This window comes from Balaenoptera musculus, chromosome X (genome assembly GCF_009873245.2).
Source record: "Balaenoptera musculus isolate JJ_BM4_2016_0621 chromosome X, mBalMus1.pri.v3, whole genome shotgun sequence".
NCBI lineage: Eukaryota > Metazoa > Chordata > Mammalia > Artiodactyla > Balaenopteridae > Balaenoptera > Balaenoptera musculus.
Window position 1 is genome coordinate 31,576,970 of NC_045806.1, and position 15,041 is coordinate 31,592,010.

At 39.0% G+C, this 15,041-nt stretch overlaps 1 protein-coding gene across 1 annotated transcript in view; it reads left to right on the forward strand.

Moving 5' to 3' along the window:
* Positions 1–15,041, forward strand: part of CFAP47 (cilia and flagella associated protein 47) — a 489,567-nt gene that overhangs the window by 360,112 nt on the left and 114,414 nt on the right. Inside the window, 2 exon segments of the mRNA XM_036839258.1 lie at positions 11,925–12,100; positions 13,658–13,765. Coding sequence (XP_036695153.1) covers positions 11,925–12,100; positions 13,658–13,765 — 284 coding nt within the window.

The following is a 15,041-nucleotide window of genomic DNA, read 5'->3' on the forward strand; positions in this document are numbered from 1 at the left end:
TATGCAGGTAGATATGAATATATCATTATATCTAAATTTTTTTTGACATCTTTATTGGAGTATAATTGCTTTACAATGTTGTGTTAGTTTCTGCTGTATAACAAAGTGAATCAGCTATACATATACATATATCCCCATATCCCCTCCCTCTTGCATCTCCCTCCCACCCTCCCTATCCCACCCCTCTAGGTGGTCACAAAGCACCGAGCTGATCTCCTTGTGCTATGCAGCTGCTTCCCACTAGCTATCTATTTTACATTTGGTAGTGTATATAAGTCCATGCCACTCTCTCACTTCGTCCCAGCTTACCCTTCCCCCTCCCCGAGTCCTCAAGTCCATTCTCTATGTCTGCATCTCTATTCCTGTCCTGCTCCTAGTTTCTTCAGAACCATTTTTCTTTAGATTCCATATATATATGTTAGCATACGGTATTTGTTTTTCTCCTTCTGACTTACTTCACTCTGTACGACAGACTCTAGGTCCATCCACCTCACTACAAATAACTCAATTTTGTTTCTTTTTATGGCTGAGTAATATTCCATTGTATATATGTGCCACATCTTCTTTATCCATTCATCCGATGATGGACACTTAGGTTGCTTCCATGTCGTGGCTATTGTAAATAGAGCTGCAATGAACATTGTGGTCCATGACTCTTTTTGAGTTATGGTTTTCTCAGGGTATATGCCCAGTAGTAGGATTGCTGGGTCGTATGGTAGTTCTATTTTTAGTTTTTTAAGGAACCTCCATACTGTTCTCCATAGTGGCTGTATCAATGTACATTCCCACCAACAGTGCAAGAGGGTTCCCTTTGCTCCACACCCTCTCCAGCATTTATTATTTCTAGATTTTTGATGATGGCCATTCTGACCAGTGTGAGGTGATACCTCATTGTAGTTTTGATTTGCATTTCTCTAATGATCAGTGATGTTGAGCATCCTTTCATGTGTTTGTTGGCAATCTGTATATTTTCTTTGGAGAAATGTCTATTTAGGTCTTTGCCCATTTTTGGATTCGGTTGTTTGTTTTTTTGATATTGAGCTGCATGAGCTGCTTGTAAATTTTGAGATTAATCCTTTGTCAGTTGCTTCATTTGCAAATATTTTCTCCTATTCTGAGGGCTGTCTTTTTGTCTTCTTTATGTTTTCCTTTGCTGTGCAAAAGCTTTGAAGTTTCACTAGGTCCCATTTGTTTATTTATTTTTTTATTTCCATTTCTCTAGGAGGTGGATCAAAAAGGATCTTGCTGTGATGTATGTTATAGAGTGTTCTGCCTATGTTTTCCTCTAAGAGTTTGATAGTGTCTGGCCTTACATTGAGGTCTTTAATCCATTTTGAGTTCATTTTTGTGTATGGTGTTAGGGAGTGTTCTAATTTCATTCTTTTACATGTAGCTGTCCAGTTTTCCCAGAATGACTTATTGAAGAGACTGTCTTTTCTCCATTTTATAGTCTTGCCTCCTTTATCAAAAATAAGGTGACCATATGTGCATGGGTTTATCTCTGGGCTTTCTATTCTGTTCCATTGTTCTATATTTCTGTTTTTGTGCCAGTACCATACTGTCTTGATTACTGTAGCTTTGTAGTGTAGTCTGAAGTCAGGGAGCCTGATTCCTCCAGCTCCGTTTTTCTTTCTTAAGATTGCTTTGGCTCTTGTGGGTCTTTTGTGTTTCCATACAAATTGTGAAATTTTTTGTTCTAGTTCTGTGAAAAATGCCATTGGTAGTTTGATAGGGATTGCACTGAATCTGTAGATTGCTTTGGGTCGTAGAGTCATTTTCACAATGTTGATTCTTCCAATCCAAGAACACGGTATATCTCTCCATCTGTTTGTATCATCTTTAATTTCTTTCATCAGTGTCTTATAGTTTTCTGCATACAGGTCTTTTGTCTCCTTAGGTAGGTTTATTCCTAGGTATTTTATTCTTTTTGTTGCAGTGCTAAATGGGAGTGTTTCTCTAATTTCTATTTCAGATTTTTCATCATTAGTGTATAGGAATGCAAGAGATTTCTGTGCATTAATTTTGTATCCTGCTGCTTTACCAAATTCATTGATTAGCTCTAGTAGTTTTCTGGTAGCATCTTTAGGATTCTCTATGGATAGTATCATGTCATCTGCAAACAGTGACAGCTTTACTTCTTCTTTTCTGATTTGGATTCCTTTTATTTCTTTTTCTTCTCTGATTGCTGTGGCTAAAACTTCCAAAACTATGTCGAATAATAGTGGTGAGAGTGGACAGCCTTGTCTTGTTCCTGATCTTAGTGGAAATGGTTTCAGTTTTTCACCATTGAGAACGATGTTGGCTGTGGGTTTGTCATATATGGCCTTTATTATGTTGAAGTAAGTTTTCTCTATGCCTACTTTCTGGAGCGTTTTTATCATAAGTGGGTGTTGAATTGTGTCAAAAGCTTCTTCTGCATCTATTGAGATGATCATATGATTTTTATCCTTCAGTTTGTTAATATGGTGTATCACATTGATTGATTTGCTTATATTGAAGGATCTTTGCATTCCTGGGATAAACCCCACTTGATCATGGTGTATGATCCTCTTAATGTGCTGTTGGATTCTGTTTGCTAATATTTTGTTGAGGGTTTTTGCATCTATGTTCATCAGTGATATTGGCCTGTAGTTTTCTTTCTTTGTGACATTTTGTCTGGTTTTGGTATCAGGGTGATGATGGCCTCGTAGTATGAGTTTGGGAGTGATGAACACCATTTATTACGAAGAATATTTTACCCCCCTGAGGGCTCCCTTATCAAATAATTGACCATATATGCATGGGTTTATTTCTGTGCTCTCAATTCTGTTCCTTTGGTCTATGTGTCTGTGGGTAAGGTTGGTTCAGTGGCTTGTGTAGGCTTCCTGGTGGAAGTGACTGGTGCCTGTGTTCTGGTGGGTGGGAGTGGATCTTGTCTTTCTGGTGGGCAGGGCCACTTCCAGTGGTGTGTTTTGGGGTGTCTGTGAACTTATTATGATTTTAGGCAGCCTCTCTGCTAATGGGTGGGGTTGTGTTCCTGTCTTGCTAGTTGTTTGGCACTGGGCGTCCAGCACTTGAGATTGCTGGCTCTTGGGTGGAGCTGGGTCTTAAGTGTTGAGATGGAGATCTCTGGGAGAGCTCTCGCCGATTGATATTATTTGGGCCCGGGAGGTCTCTGGTGGTTAGTGTCCTGGACTCAGCTCTCCCACCTCAGAGGCTCAGGCTTGACACCTGGCTGGAGCACCACAACCCTGTCAGCCACACGGCTCAGAAGAAAAGGAAGAAAAAAAATCAAATTAAAAAAAATTTTTTTTAATAATAAAATTTAACAATAACAAAATAAAAAAGAGAGCAACCAAACCATTAAACAAATCCACCAGTGATAACAAGCACTAAAAACTAAACTAAGATAAAGATAAAAATCAGAAACAAATCAGTCACAGGCAGCAAACCCCAAGTCTACAGTTGCCCCCAAGTCCACCACCCCAATTTTGGGAACATTTGTTGTCTATTCAGGTATTCCACAGATGCAGGGTTCATCAATTTGATTGTGGAGATTTAATCCTCTGCTCCTGAGGCTGCTGGGAGAGATTTCCCTTTCCCTTCTTTGTTCACACAGCTCCTGGGGTTCAGCTTTGGATTTGGCCCCGCCCTGCGTGTAGGTCGCCTGAGGGCATCTGCTCCCCACCCAGATAGGAGGCGGTTAAAGCAGCAGCTGATTCGGGCTCTGTTGCTCAGAGGCTGGGGAGAGGGAGGGCTGCGGTGGTCATAATTGAAGTGCGGGGCAAGCCTGCAGCGTCAGAGGGCAGCATGATGTTGCCACAGCCTGAGGCACACCGTGCTTTCTCCTGGGGAAGTTGTCCCTGGATCATGGGACCCTGGCAGTGGCGGGCTGCACAGGCTCCTGGGAAGGGTGTGGGTTGTGACCTGTGCTTGCACACCGGATTCTTGGTGGCAGCGGTAGCAGCCTTAGAGGTTCATGCCGGTCCCCGGGGTCTGAGCTGATAGCCGCAGCTTGTGCCCATCTCTGGAGCTTGTTTAGGTGGTGCTCTGCCTTCTGTGGGCACACGAGGAAGGAATCCCCTCTCCTCGCACACCCCGAAACTGTGGTCTCTTGCCTCTTCGGCAGGTCCAGACCTTTTCCCGGACACCCTCCCGGCTAGCCATGGCACACTAGCCCCCTTCAGGCTGTGTTCACGCAGCCAATCCCCCGTCGTCTACCTGGGATCTGACCTCCAAAGCCCGAGCCTCAGCTCCCAGCCCCCGCCCGCCCCGGCGGGGGAGCAGACAAGCCTCTAGGGCTGGTGAGTGCTGGTCGGCGCCGATCCTCTGTGCGGGAATCTCTCCGCTCTGCCCTCCGCACCCCTGTTGCTGCGCTCTCCTCCGTGGCTCCGAAGCTTCCCCCCTCCGCCACCCCCAGTCTCTGCCGGCAAAGGGGCTTCCTGGTGTGTGGAAACCTTTCCTCCTTCACAGCTCCCTCCCAGAGATGCAAGTCCCATCCCTATTCTTTTGTCTCTGTTTTTCCTTTTTTCTTTTGCCCTTCCCAGGTACGTGGGGAGTTTCTTGCCTTTTTGGAAGTCTGAGGTCTTCTGCCAGCGTTCAGTAGGTGTTCTGTAGGAGTTGTTCCACATGTAGATGTATTTCTGATGTATTTGTGGGGAGGAAGGTGATCTCCATGTCTTACTCCTCTGCCATCTTGAAGGTCCCCTCTATATCTATATCTTGAGAGAGAGAGCCTATATTAAACAGGCTAAGCAGGAGGGTACTTCCTAGGTATTTGTCCCTGTAATTAGACATGTTTCTATTTGTCACTGCTTTTCATAGTTTTTCCCCCTTCAAGGTTGTGGGAAATGTCTGAATACACGTGAACAAACCTATAGACTCTGCAGGAGTTTCTGGCTTTTTCACAACTCCACAGTGCCTATCAATGCATCCTCACCCCACATCACTCCCAGTCTGGAATTATCTCCCACTTTGATTGCACCTCTGCAATCTGTATGCCTCAGATTGGATGGCGAAGGACTGGAGTTGGTGAGGGGGGATGTGAGGCATGACTTCCATAGACACAGTGACATGTAGATGGCGGTAGCAGAGGAATGACAGTGGTGCTTGTAGTTTACAGCTGTCTACCTGATTCCTCTGAGTCCTGAACTGCTAGCACTGACTTTTCAATTTAGAAAATTACTAGGACAGACCATAGTTATCACTTCTTCTGAATTGCATGGTACACTTCAAAATCCCCTTTGGTACAATTTATGTATTGACTTGATAATGTTTTCAAGTTGAATAAAATTAAAATTCCTCAATAATATGCCTTATTTAAATTAATATTATTGTGGTTTTCGACCTCAGAAATAATCCTTTTATAATGAACTCATGATTGTCTTCTAGGAGAGGATATGGTGAAAAATACTTCCTGCTAGTGCATATTGAATTGTCATTGACTCAATTAGGCTTTTATGGGCAAAAATAATAATAATCTTCATTTTCTCTGACCCATTAAGAATAGGAATTGATGAAGTTTTCAGTACAAATACTCAGTGAATTAAATTTTTCCTGTTCAGAGAAGGTGTGAACCAGCAACCAACTGATAAAGTTAACCCAGTGTCTTTCTCCCATCTGAGGCAGCTGTTCTTTCCCAATAACTTTCATGAAAGAGGTCAGCCTGAGTTAACTTGATATTTTTAAACTCCTCCTGAGTCAGGTTTTATCAGTGTTTTTGCTGTATTATTTAGTTCAGTGTTGTGATTATCCAGAATATTAGACATATTAACAACTAGATTTATATACAAACATTAAAGCCTCTTACAAATTGCACATTTTCTTATTTAATGAATATTTATTGTCTCTGGTATCCCTGGCACTATTCTAGATGCTGAGGAAAGTGATGAACAATACAAACAAGGCTCCTGTTTGCATGGAGCTAATATTTTAGTTGAGTTAGAGAGGAAACAAAAATAAAATTGAAATGGGATACTCTATGTGAAGTTTTTCTGTTGTCTTAGATTTTCAAGTAAAATACAAACCTGAGAACTATAGATAATTCTTTCTCCATGCTGTGAAAGGTTTTGCCATTTATTTAGGACTCACTAAATGTATAAGTTAGGGCATCTCTAGCTGATATAACAAACTCCAGAATTTCAATGGTTTAACACAATCAAAGTTTTTAATAATTGTAACAGTCTGGTTCATTTGTTCCTGGTTAATGGCTGGCGTCCTCCATGTTGAGATCCCAGGATTCAGACTCCTCCCATATGGTGAATCCATCATCCTTTAGGGACTCAAAGGTTCTTGCACATAGGTGGAGAAAGAGAAAAGAGAGGAGAGAATTCCCGCTAGTCACATAGAAGTGGCACACATCACTTCCACTCACATACTATTGGGGTGATCTAGTCACACAGCTATGCCTGGGTGCAGGAGGGTCTGGGAAGTGTAACCTCTGATTGGATAGCTGCTACCCAATGATATCTTTATATTATGAAGGGGAGCACAGAATTTTGCTGGAGAAATGATATTTCTGCTGTGTCTAGGGAGATGAGAAATCTTTAGCCTATCATCCACTTTCTAGCCTGTGTATGCCACGGCCAGAACACAAAGAGAGTGGTGGTGTTTTCTTTAAGGAGTGGAAACGGACAGTTTAATGCCCATTAGATTTTGGTGAGTTCCTGCCCACAGATTGGACCGTACGTAAAGGGAAAATGGCTAGAGTGAAAGCAGCTACCCTTCCACTGACACATGATAAGACCTTCTGGATCAAAATGGATTTTACTCTATGGAAGGAGACTGGGCTTAGACTGTTTTAAAAGAATCTGCCTCAAGGTACATTCTACTAGAGTGAGAAGAACCCAGAAGAGTCTACATGAGGGTAATGCTAGAAAGAGTAAGAAAGAGGGACCTAGAAAGTCAGCTGGAGAAGATCACCCAGCATCAATTAAACAAATGGCCTTTGTTCTTTTACCTCTCATCCCATCTACATCCTGTAACCTGAAGGATCCATATTAGCACAGTGATTGCAGGAGGAGAGGAAGTCAGAGCAGGGAATTGAAAAGAACAGATCATGTGTACCTTCTTCTTCACAGGCAGTCTGAAAAATCACTAGATAGTCCTGGAAGTGGGGACGGTGTGCCAGGGAGAGAAATCAGGAAAAGTATTCGTTGGATGTGAGATGAAAGTGTTGATTGATTTTGTATTTCTTTACATATCTGACAGTGAGACTGCTCTAGCATTGCGAACCATCCTAAGATAACAACAGGAGTGGGGAAAGGGAGATCCTGCCTGGTTTGGAGAGCAGCAGTGGGGGAGAGAAACCGTTTTCAGATTACACTCCACTAAGTTTAGTTCACCAGGTGAACCCATTACCATGACAATAAATGGACAAGATGAATTTAGACAGTGATAATTCTACAAACGAAAATAGTCCAGGGTTTCATTGAGGATGACACAAAGACTGAAGCAGTACAACCAGGTAGAGAGACTAACCAACGTATAAGCCCTCGGGACAAAATCAGCTTGGTGGGAAGTGACCTACCAGGAAGGAGCCCAGGCACTCCAGGAACAGAAAAGAGGCTTGTGAGGCTGGAGCTTGGACAGAAATGGTAAAGGTATGATTTGCGATCAGAGGGGTCTATAGGACACCATCTTGTAGGATCTCAAAAGGCAAGATGAGAGTTTTTATTCCTTGTGCAATTAGAAGCCACTAGAGGGTGTGAAGAAGGGAATGACCTGATCTAATTTATGTTTTTGAATCTCTCAAAATGTTTCTTCTATTTTAAGAAAATAATAAACATATAGCATGTATTTAGATGCCGAAAATATTTTATATTTGTTTTAAGATAAACACAGATAGTCAAATTCCCTCTGAAAAGGTTTATAACTTAACAAAATTCAGTACAATTGTTTGTACATATTTTAAAATAGTATTCCAGACTTCTCTGAGTATTTGAACTTTTTCAGTAGTCTAAATTTCAGCATCTTATGAATGTTCTCATGCTTTAAAATCTTTACCTATAGTCCACAGGATTAAATATACCCAATTTGGTTTCTCTACAAAGGATTGTGAAAAATGGAAGCAGTTTCTCTAAACAGTCATTATGTTAGCTAAAATATTCCTTAAGTACAATCAAGAGAAAAATACTAGACAACTTATGAAGGAATACTCTCTATCTTTGAACCTAAAAGAGGCCATGTGAAGATGAAAGACAACTTTTGAAGTCACCATATACAGTCATTACTATTTTACTATTTTTCAAAAAAAAAAAATCAGTCGAAACTGATTTATATTTAATTCTAAACATAAACTGAAAAAAATCCACTCATCAAAGTGGAGTAAAATGCCATTGGCAAGATATATACTAGCCCATTATTTCAAACTTTTTTAATATATCAAGTTCACAGAAATTTAACTGACTTTGTACTTCCTATTGAATAAGTTATTTATCAAAATATGGAATGGGGGTGGTAGGATACCTTAGGCAACAAGACTATTAACCATTTTTGCAGAGTAATTTTTTATACATTTTGTTTTGTATGTTATTTACTCAAAATAGTTATGTATTTCTGGATTACGTAGATAACACAAAGGAGGTGTTCCAAGAATAAATTTACAAATTTTGATCATCTTGTAAAATGGTGAATGACAAAAATTTCTTTTCTTTAACTTACTGAATGCATCAGATGTTTAAAGAAATATCTAATTTTTATGGCCTTAAGAAATCTAGTTGTAAAATTAATCTTGTCCAAATTAATTTTGACATTATTTTGGCAGATGGGTATTTAATAGAAATTATTTATATAACACCATATATGAAAGGTATCATTTAGGGATTTTTATCTGTTTAAACTTTGAAGAAAATGATATTCAAACCATAATGAAAGTTAGAAATTATTTTTTATAATATTGTAGTTAAATTTGACATATATTTTACCATGGTAGGAGTACAGGACAATTAATTGGAAACTTCAGTCATTCTAGTATAATGAAATATTCATTTCTATTGAGTCTGTTGCTATTTTCAAGACTCCAAAGAATTTGGTTGCAGGGATTCTCCAGAGGTTGCCGTGGTACTTAGTGCTGGTAAACAATTGATGATTGCTCTCTGGAAGGCTGCTCTGTGAAGAATTTTAAGGGGGCATCCAGTCCTACTGGATAAGAGTGAAATGATCAGGTAGTGATACTTGCAATGGATGTGTCAAGGAGGAGCTGTGACAGAGGTGCCCCTTAGCTGCCATCCACATTTCCCAAGAGATTTGGCCAACTGTGTAGAATGTCATCACGCATTTGTAACACAAAGCATGCTTCTGTTATATGGCTTGTAGTTCACAGAGGAAACAGTAGCTTTAAAGTGGTTTTGTTTTATTTTGTGTTCATAGTTTACATGTGATAAGACTTAAAGCAATTCCATATTCCAGGACTTTTTTTCCTTTTTAGACCAGAGTTTTTCAATGTACAGGTCTTAAAATGTGACTGGGTCAAAATGAGCATTATTTTTTAAAGAGATGACTAGAATAGAGTAGAATAGAATAGATCATAGAAATCACATGTGGTAAGAGTAGGGACTGTTTTGTGAAACTTCCTTTTCAGTAGTATGTGTATATGAGCTGATGGTGATATAAAAATGAATTACTCTGATAATCAGTGGTTTTGATCTTAGCATTTTTACTACTTTGAAGAAGCTATAAGACTTCCTTGGTGGCGCAGTGGTTAAGAATCTGCCTGCCAATGCAGGGGACACGGGTTCGAGCCCTGGTCCGGGAAGATCCCACATGCCGCGGAGCAACAAAGCCCATGCATCACAACTACTGAGCCTGCGCTCTAGAGCCTGTGAGCCACAACTACTGAGCCCACGTGCCACAACTACTGAAGCCCGTGTGCCTAGAGCCCGTGCTTCGGAACAAGAGAAGCCACCACAATGAGAAGCCCGCGCACCGCAACAAAGAGTAGCCCCCGCTCACCGCAACTAGAGAAAGCCCGTGTGCAGCAACGAAGACCCAACGCAGCCAAAAATTAAAAAAAAAAAAAAAAAAGCTATAGCAGTGTCTTAAACTGACACTTTCTCTGAAGAATATCTGAGTAATAGACCAGGACACATATCTAGTCCAAGATGTCTCATTTCAATTTTCTGTCCAAAGACCTGGGCAAAGTTTCTAGGCTAATATATGGTGGTTGGTATTTGTTATCATGGCATATTCCTTTGGGTTAGTTGTTGATTTGCTTGACCCTCAGAAACTTCCTAGGAGGCTCTGTTCTGTAACAGTCTTATAAAATATCTCAGGTTGCCTAAGAAATAGTAAATTTTGTGATGTAATGCCACTGTTGAGTTTTTTGCATGTTATATCTTATTTTTCCTTCTTTATAATTATGAGCATGGGTATTTTACTGTAGGAATTTAATGGCCATTTATTTTAGGAATCCATGATTCTAGTATCTCCTGAAACTATTGTAGATGGCCATTTTCAATTGCATTCATAATTAAATCTGATTTGTAGTAAATGATATCTACTCTCATCTAGTAATTATAAACTTGTGTATATCCTTGATTTCCATCTTTCCTTGCCAGATGATGTTCACCACACTAAATGCTTTTTCCATCCCCCTAAAGTATAATACTTATCCACTCATTTATTTATACAGAGGTAATGAAGCAAATGCTTTTTCATGGACAAAGCTGTAATGTCTATCTTGAAGATACATTGTGTGAATAACTCTCTCCCCATCACCACCTGTCCCCACCAGCTCCTGTAATGTGACTTGATAAATTTCAAAATAGCTCCATGTCCCAAAGTACATCCATTACCCAACTTTAAATTATGACTAAAATGTCCAACATTCTCCATTTAATTAGGTTAAGGCATTATAGACAATTGGTCTTTGTTAAGATTGAGATATGTCCTGTCTATTTAATCACCTTTGACACATTTGCTTCAATTAATGGCTTTTACTGTAGTGGAGATCATGGCTGTAATGGGATAAGATATAAGTCACTACATGGAGAACAGACTTGTGGTTGCCAAGGGGAGGAAGGATGGGAGAGGGATGGATTGGGAGTTTGGGATTAGCAGATGCAAACTATTATATACAGGATGGATGAACAACAAGGTCCTAGTGTATAGCACAGGGAACTATATTCAATATCCTGTGACAAACCATAATGGAAAAGAATATGAAAAATAATATATGTATAACTGAATTACTTTACCATACAGCAGAAATTAACACAACATTGTAAATCAACTATACTTCAATAAAATTTTTAGAAAAAGATATAAGTCATTAGCCAGAATGGTTCAGAATGAGAATCAGGAAATGTCTTGGAACGTGAAGTGTGCCTTCCTTGGCTGAGTGGATGTAGCTCGGGAGGCAGGACAGGAGAAACCAGACAGAAGGGAGGAATCTAAACAGGAAGGTAGTCATGTCACCAGCATAATTTGACTTCTTAGTTCAGATTGTCTCTAGAACTTGATACTAACGTACAGAGCTACTCGGAATCAGCAGCAGCAGCCACAGCTTTTTAGAAAGATAAATTTTCGGGCCCCATCCCAGATGTACTGAATCAGAATCTTTGAGGAAGAGGGCCAGTAATCTATATTTTAGCAACCTCTACGGATGATAAGTCTGAGTACCACAGCAAGAAGAAACATTGACAGACAGACCTCATAATAATAATGGTACTGAAGACAAATATATTTTAAATGTAATTTTGCAGTTTCCTTAGCATTTAGCTAGGTGGATCTCTTGGACTATTTGTTGTTGAAAAAAACATTGTCACCATTTAGCAAGGCTAAACGAAGAAAATATATGAGATTAAAAGAGAGTGAGGTACATTCAGTAGTGGGTCAAGGAGAAAAATAAACTTTTATACATTTGGCCATTGTTTTATCGGCTTCCATAGGACAATGATTCTGTGCTGACACTAAGAGCTAATTTTATATTTTTTATGTAATTCTAGGAGAGTGTTTGTATTGAAATACGTCTCTTTAATCCAAAAGAGAAACTTATTCACTTAGATGTGCAGTTATCGAGTGCTGCTGTTAGTGGACTCAAGGAACTTGTACTATTTCCACTAGATTCTCTCAACTGTGTTGTACGGTATTCTCCAGCGACTACAGGCTATAGAGAAGAAAGGTATGGTTTGAGTGTGGCATTATACTTATCGTTGATCCTTTGAAATTAACCTTTAAAATTATTTCTTTGCATGGTATAATCATTGAGATTACACTCGCTCATAGTTTTAGCTTTGTTTAATACCATTCATTGGTAAAATGTACTAATTTAGAATTACCATTGTTTTCTTTAATGCAAAGATATTATTTATTAGAATATCAAGTTAAATAATTCCTAAATTGCCCCTTATATACTCTCTTTCACTTCACTTTTTGTTAACCATATTTTTCTGGATTGTACCAAATGAAAATGATTCTGTAAGAACTAGGGGTTAAACTTTCAATTTTCATGATAAAAATTCACTTATATCTTATATTCTCAATTAAATGAAAATCACATACACCCATACACACACATATATTAACAGTGCAATGACGAGTGTTCTTATAGCATAATTATGAAAAACTTTGCACTATGTATTCTCACACAGAAACACATAGCTTCTATGCTCACGATTAACTCAGTTTATAGTAAAATAATCAACTTTCTTTGTTTTAACAGTAATATCCAATTTATTTGTTATAGTTTTAAAGACTGTACTTAGTATTGGTGTGTACAATGCATTCCATTACTCCATGAAGATGTCTTTTGCTAGTTTATATGCTCTTTCAGAGTTAGAATAATTCTTATTTTAATGAATGATGAATAAATAAATATATTTGTGAAATTTTAAAGGATAAACATTTTTATAATGTGAAACATGAAAATTAAGACCATAATGTATATAAAAGACACTGTTTTGCTAGATTACCATTAGAAACGTGTTCTCGTCTCCTCTCTGCATTGTGACTATAGAGGCTTTGTGAACACAGACTGAATCTTGGATTTTCTTTGTCAGCATACATTAAAAGACACACTTTGGGCTGATACTTACTGACTGCTTTCTCTGTTGTCATCACTGGAGCATGTATTTTACATACGTATACACCTAAAATTCTCACAGTAACCATAAGTGTTCCCATTTTATAAATGATGAAATTGAAATTCAAAAAGTTAAGTGACTTGTTCAAGGCTGTACAAATAAAAGATGACAGAGCTGGGATACCAGCCTAGTTTTACTATTAGACTGTCACACACTCTCTGTCTCCCCAAAGATGAGCACGTGCTGATGATAAAGGAAGCTCTCCAGAGCTGCATGTCACTTGATAACCTTCATATGAAAACGCACGTGTGTTCGATTCAACAAACTACATTTGGTTTAACCACAGTTCAAATGCAGGACTTTACTTGTTCTAGCTCCTGCAAGATATTTGAATCACCTATGTTTAAGCATTTTTCATTGATTCAACAGGCATTTATTAAACAGATATTAATGATAATACTTCTTCTTGAATACAAAGTGATTTTCTCACCAAAAATGAAAAAAATTTAAATAGATCTACAAGAGTAAGCTGTATCACAGAACAATTGTCAAGTGTTGTATTTGGAGCCACCTATCTGGCATTTATTTTTTCTGCCAAATTTATTTTATATACAAACTAAATTGCTGACAAGATTTTGTATATTTCTCTCCACCAGCATTATTTTTCAGCCTGATACAGCTCTAGAGTTCTGGTATTTACTGAAAGTAACTACTGACATACCAAAACCAACCATAATGCCAGAAATACATTGTGACCTTGGAAAGTAAGTTCTATTTAATAAATAAAATTATTTCATGGAAGAAAAAAAAGTTTATCTAAAATAATATTGTTATAATGCATTTAGTATTTTAAAATAAGACATAAATATGTTTTTAGTAATTGATTTTCTTCTCCAGGGAGGTTTGATATTTAAACGACCTTGTGGAAAACTTGTGTGAAAAGAAAAACAAGTCAGGACTTAGTAAGGAGAGGCTTTTATTCAAAATGATTATCGCAAGGGAGGAAAAGGGACTATTGAAATAGTTGGCGGGGTACTATTGCAATTTGGAGATCATTCCCCTCTCAGAAATCTACAAGCTACTCAACATCAAACCGAGCAAGCTTTTTCTTTTATAGGCTAAAGGAGGGGCAAGCAGAAATAAGCAGAATCTTTGGAGGGAAAGCTGGACAAGGAAGGGAAAATGACCGGTGGGGACTGATAGGAAAAAGGGTTCTGCCGTGGTCAGTTGATTCCCAAGAGAAGCCCAGAAGGGAGGCACATTTTACTTTTTTGGTGCTTGCTCAGGCTTGGGGACAAGCAGAGTTCAGGGGCCTATGGGAAAGATAGAAAGCTGACTAAAGTTTGGTCAAGGCAAAGCAGAGGGTAAGCATTGGGCAATTGAGAATACTTGGTCATTTGGTTAATACCATATGCCCTTGAAATATGACCTTTATATTTAGGTGATTGAGTTCCTAGTACATGTCTGGCGTCACGTTTGGCGCTGATGCATAGGGATAATCAAGTCACATTTCCTGCTTTTAAAGAGCACGTGTACCAGTGGGCAAATCAGTGCCTTCTCATTAATGTCTCTCCCTCACCACACCAAAAGAGTGTTCAATCCTCCCAGTGCCAGATCTTGAGCCAAAACATCACTGCAAGTGATTTATTAAGGAGGTGTGATCTCAGTAAGAAAAATTAGTAAGAGAACGAGGGAAGCAGAATAAGCAAAGGGAAGAAGCTAAGCAAGGATGTGATTGCAGGTACAGTCCCAGACTTTATCTGTTCCTGTGGAGAGCTTTGGAGCATAAATCACATCTCAGAGTTTGTCTTGTCTCGATGCCAAGATTCTGGGCTTTTGAACTCCCATACTAGTCAGTATAAGCTTCCTCTGGATGAGCTATAAACTCCCAGGCACTTCTGCCCTAGGGCTGAGGACTTCAGGATCCCAAAGCAATCATCTGAATGTCTCAGCTGGAAGATGAGCAGCAAGCATGCGGAAGTTGGGGGATGGGGCAGGAAACTAGGTGGAGCACCGACAGTGTCTGCTACAAGTTATTTA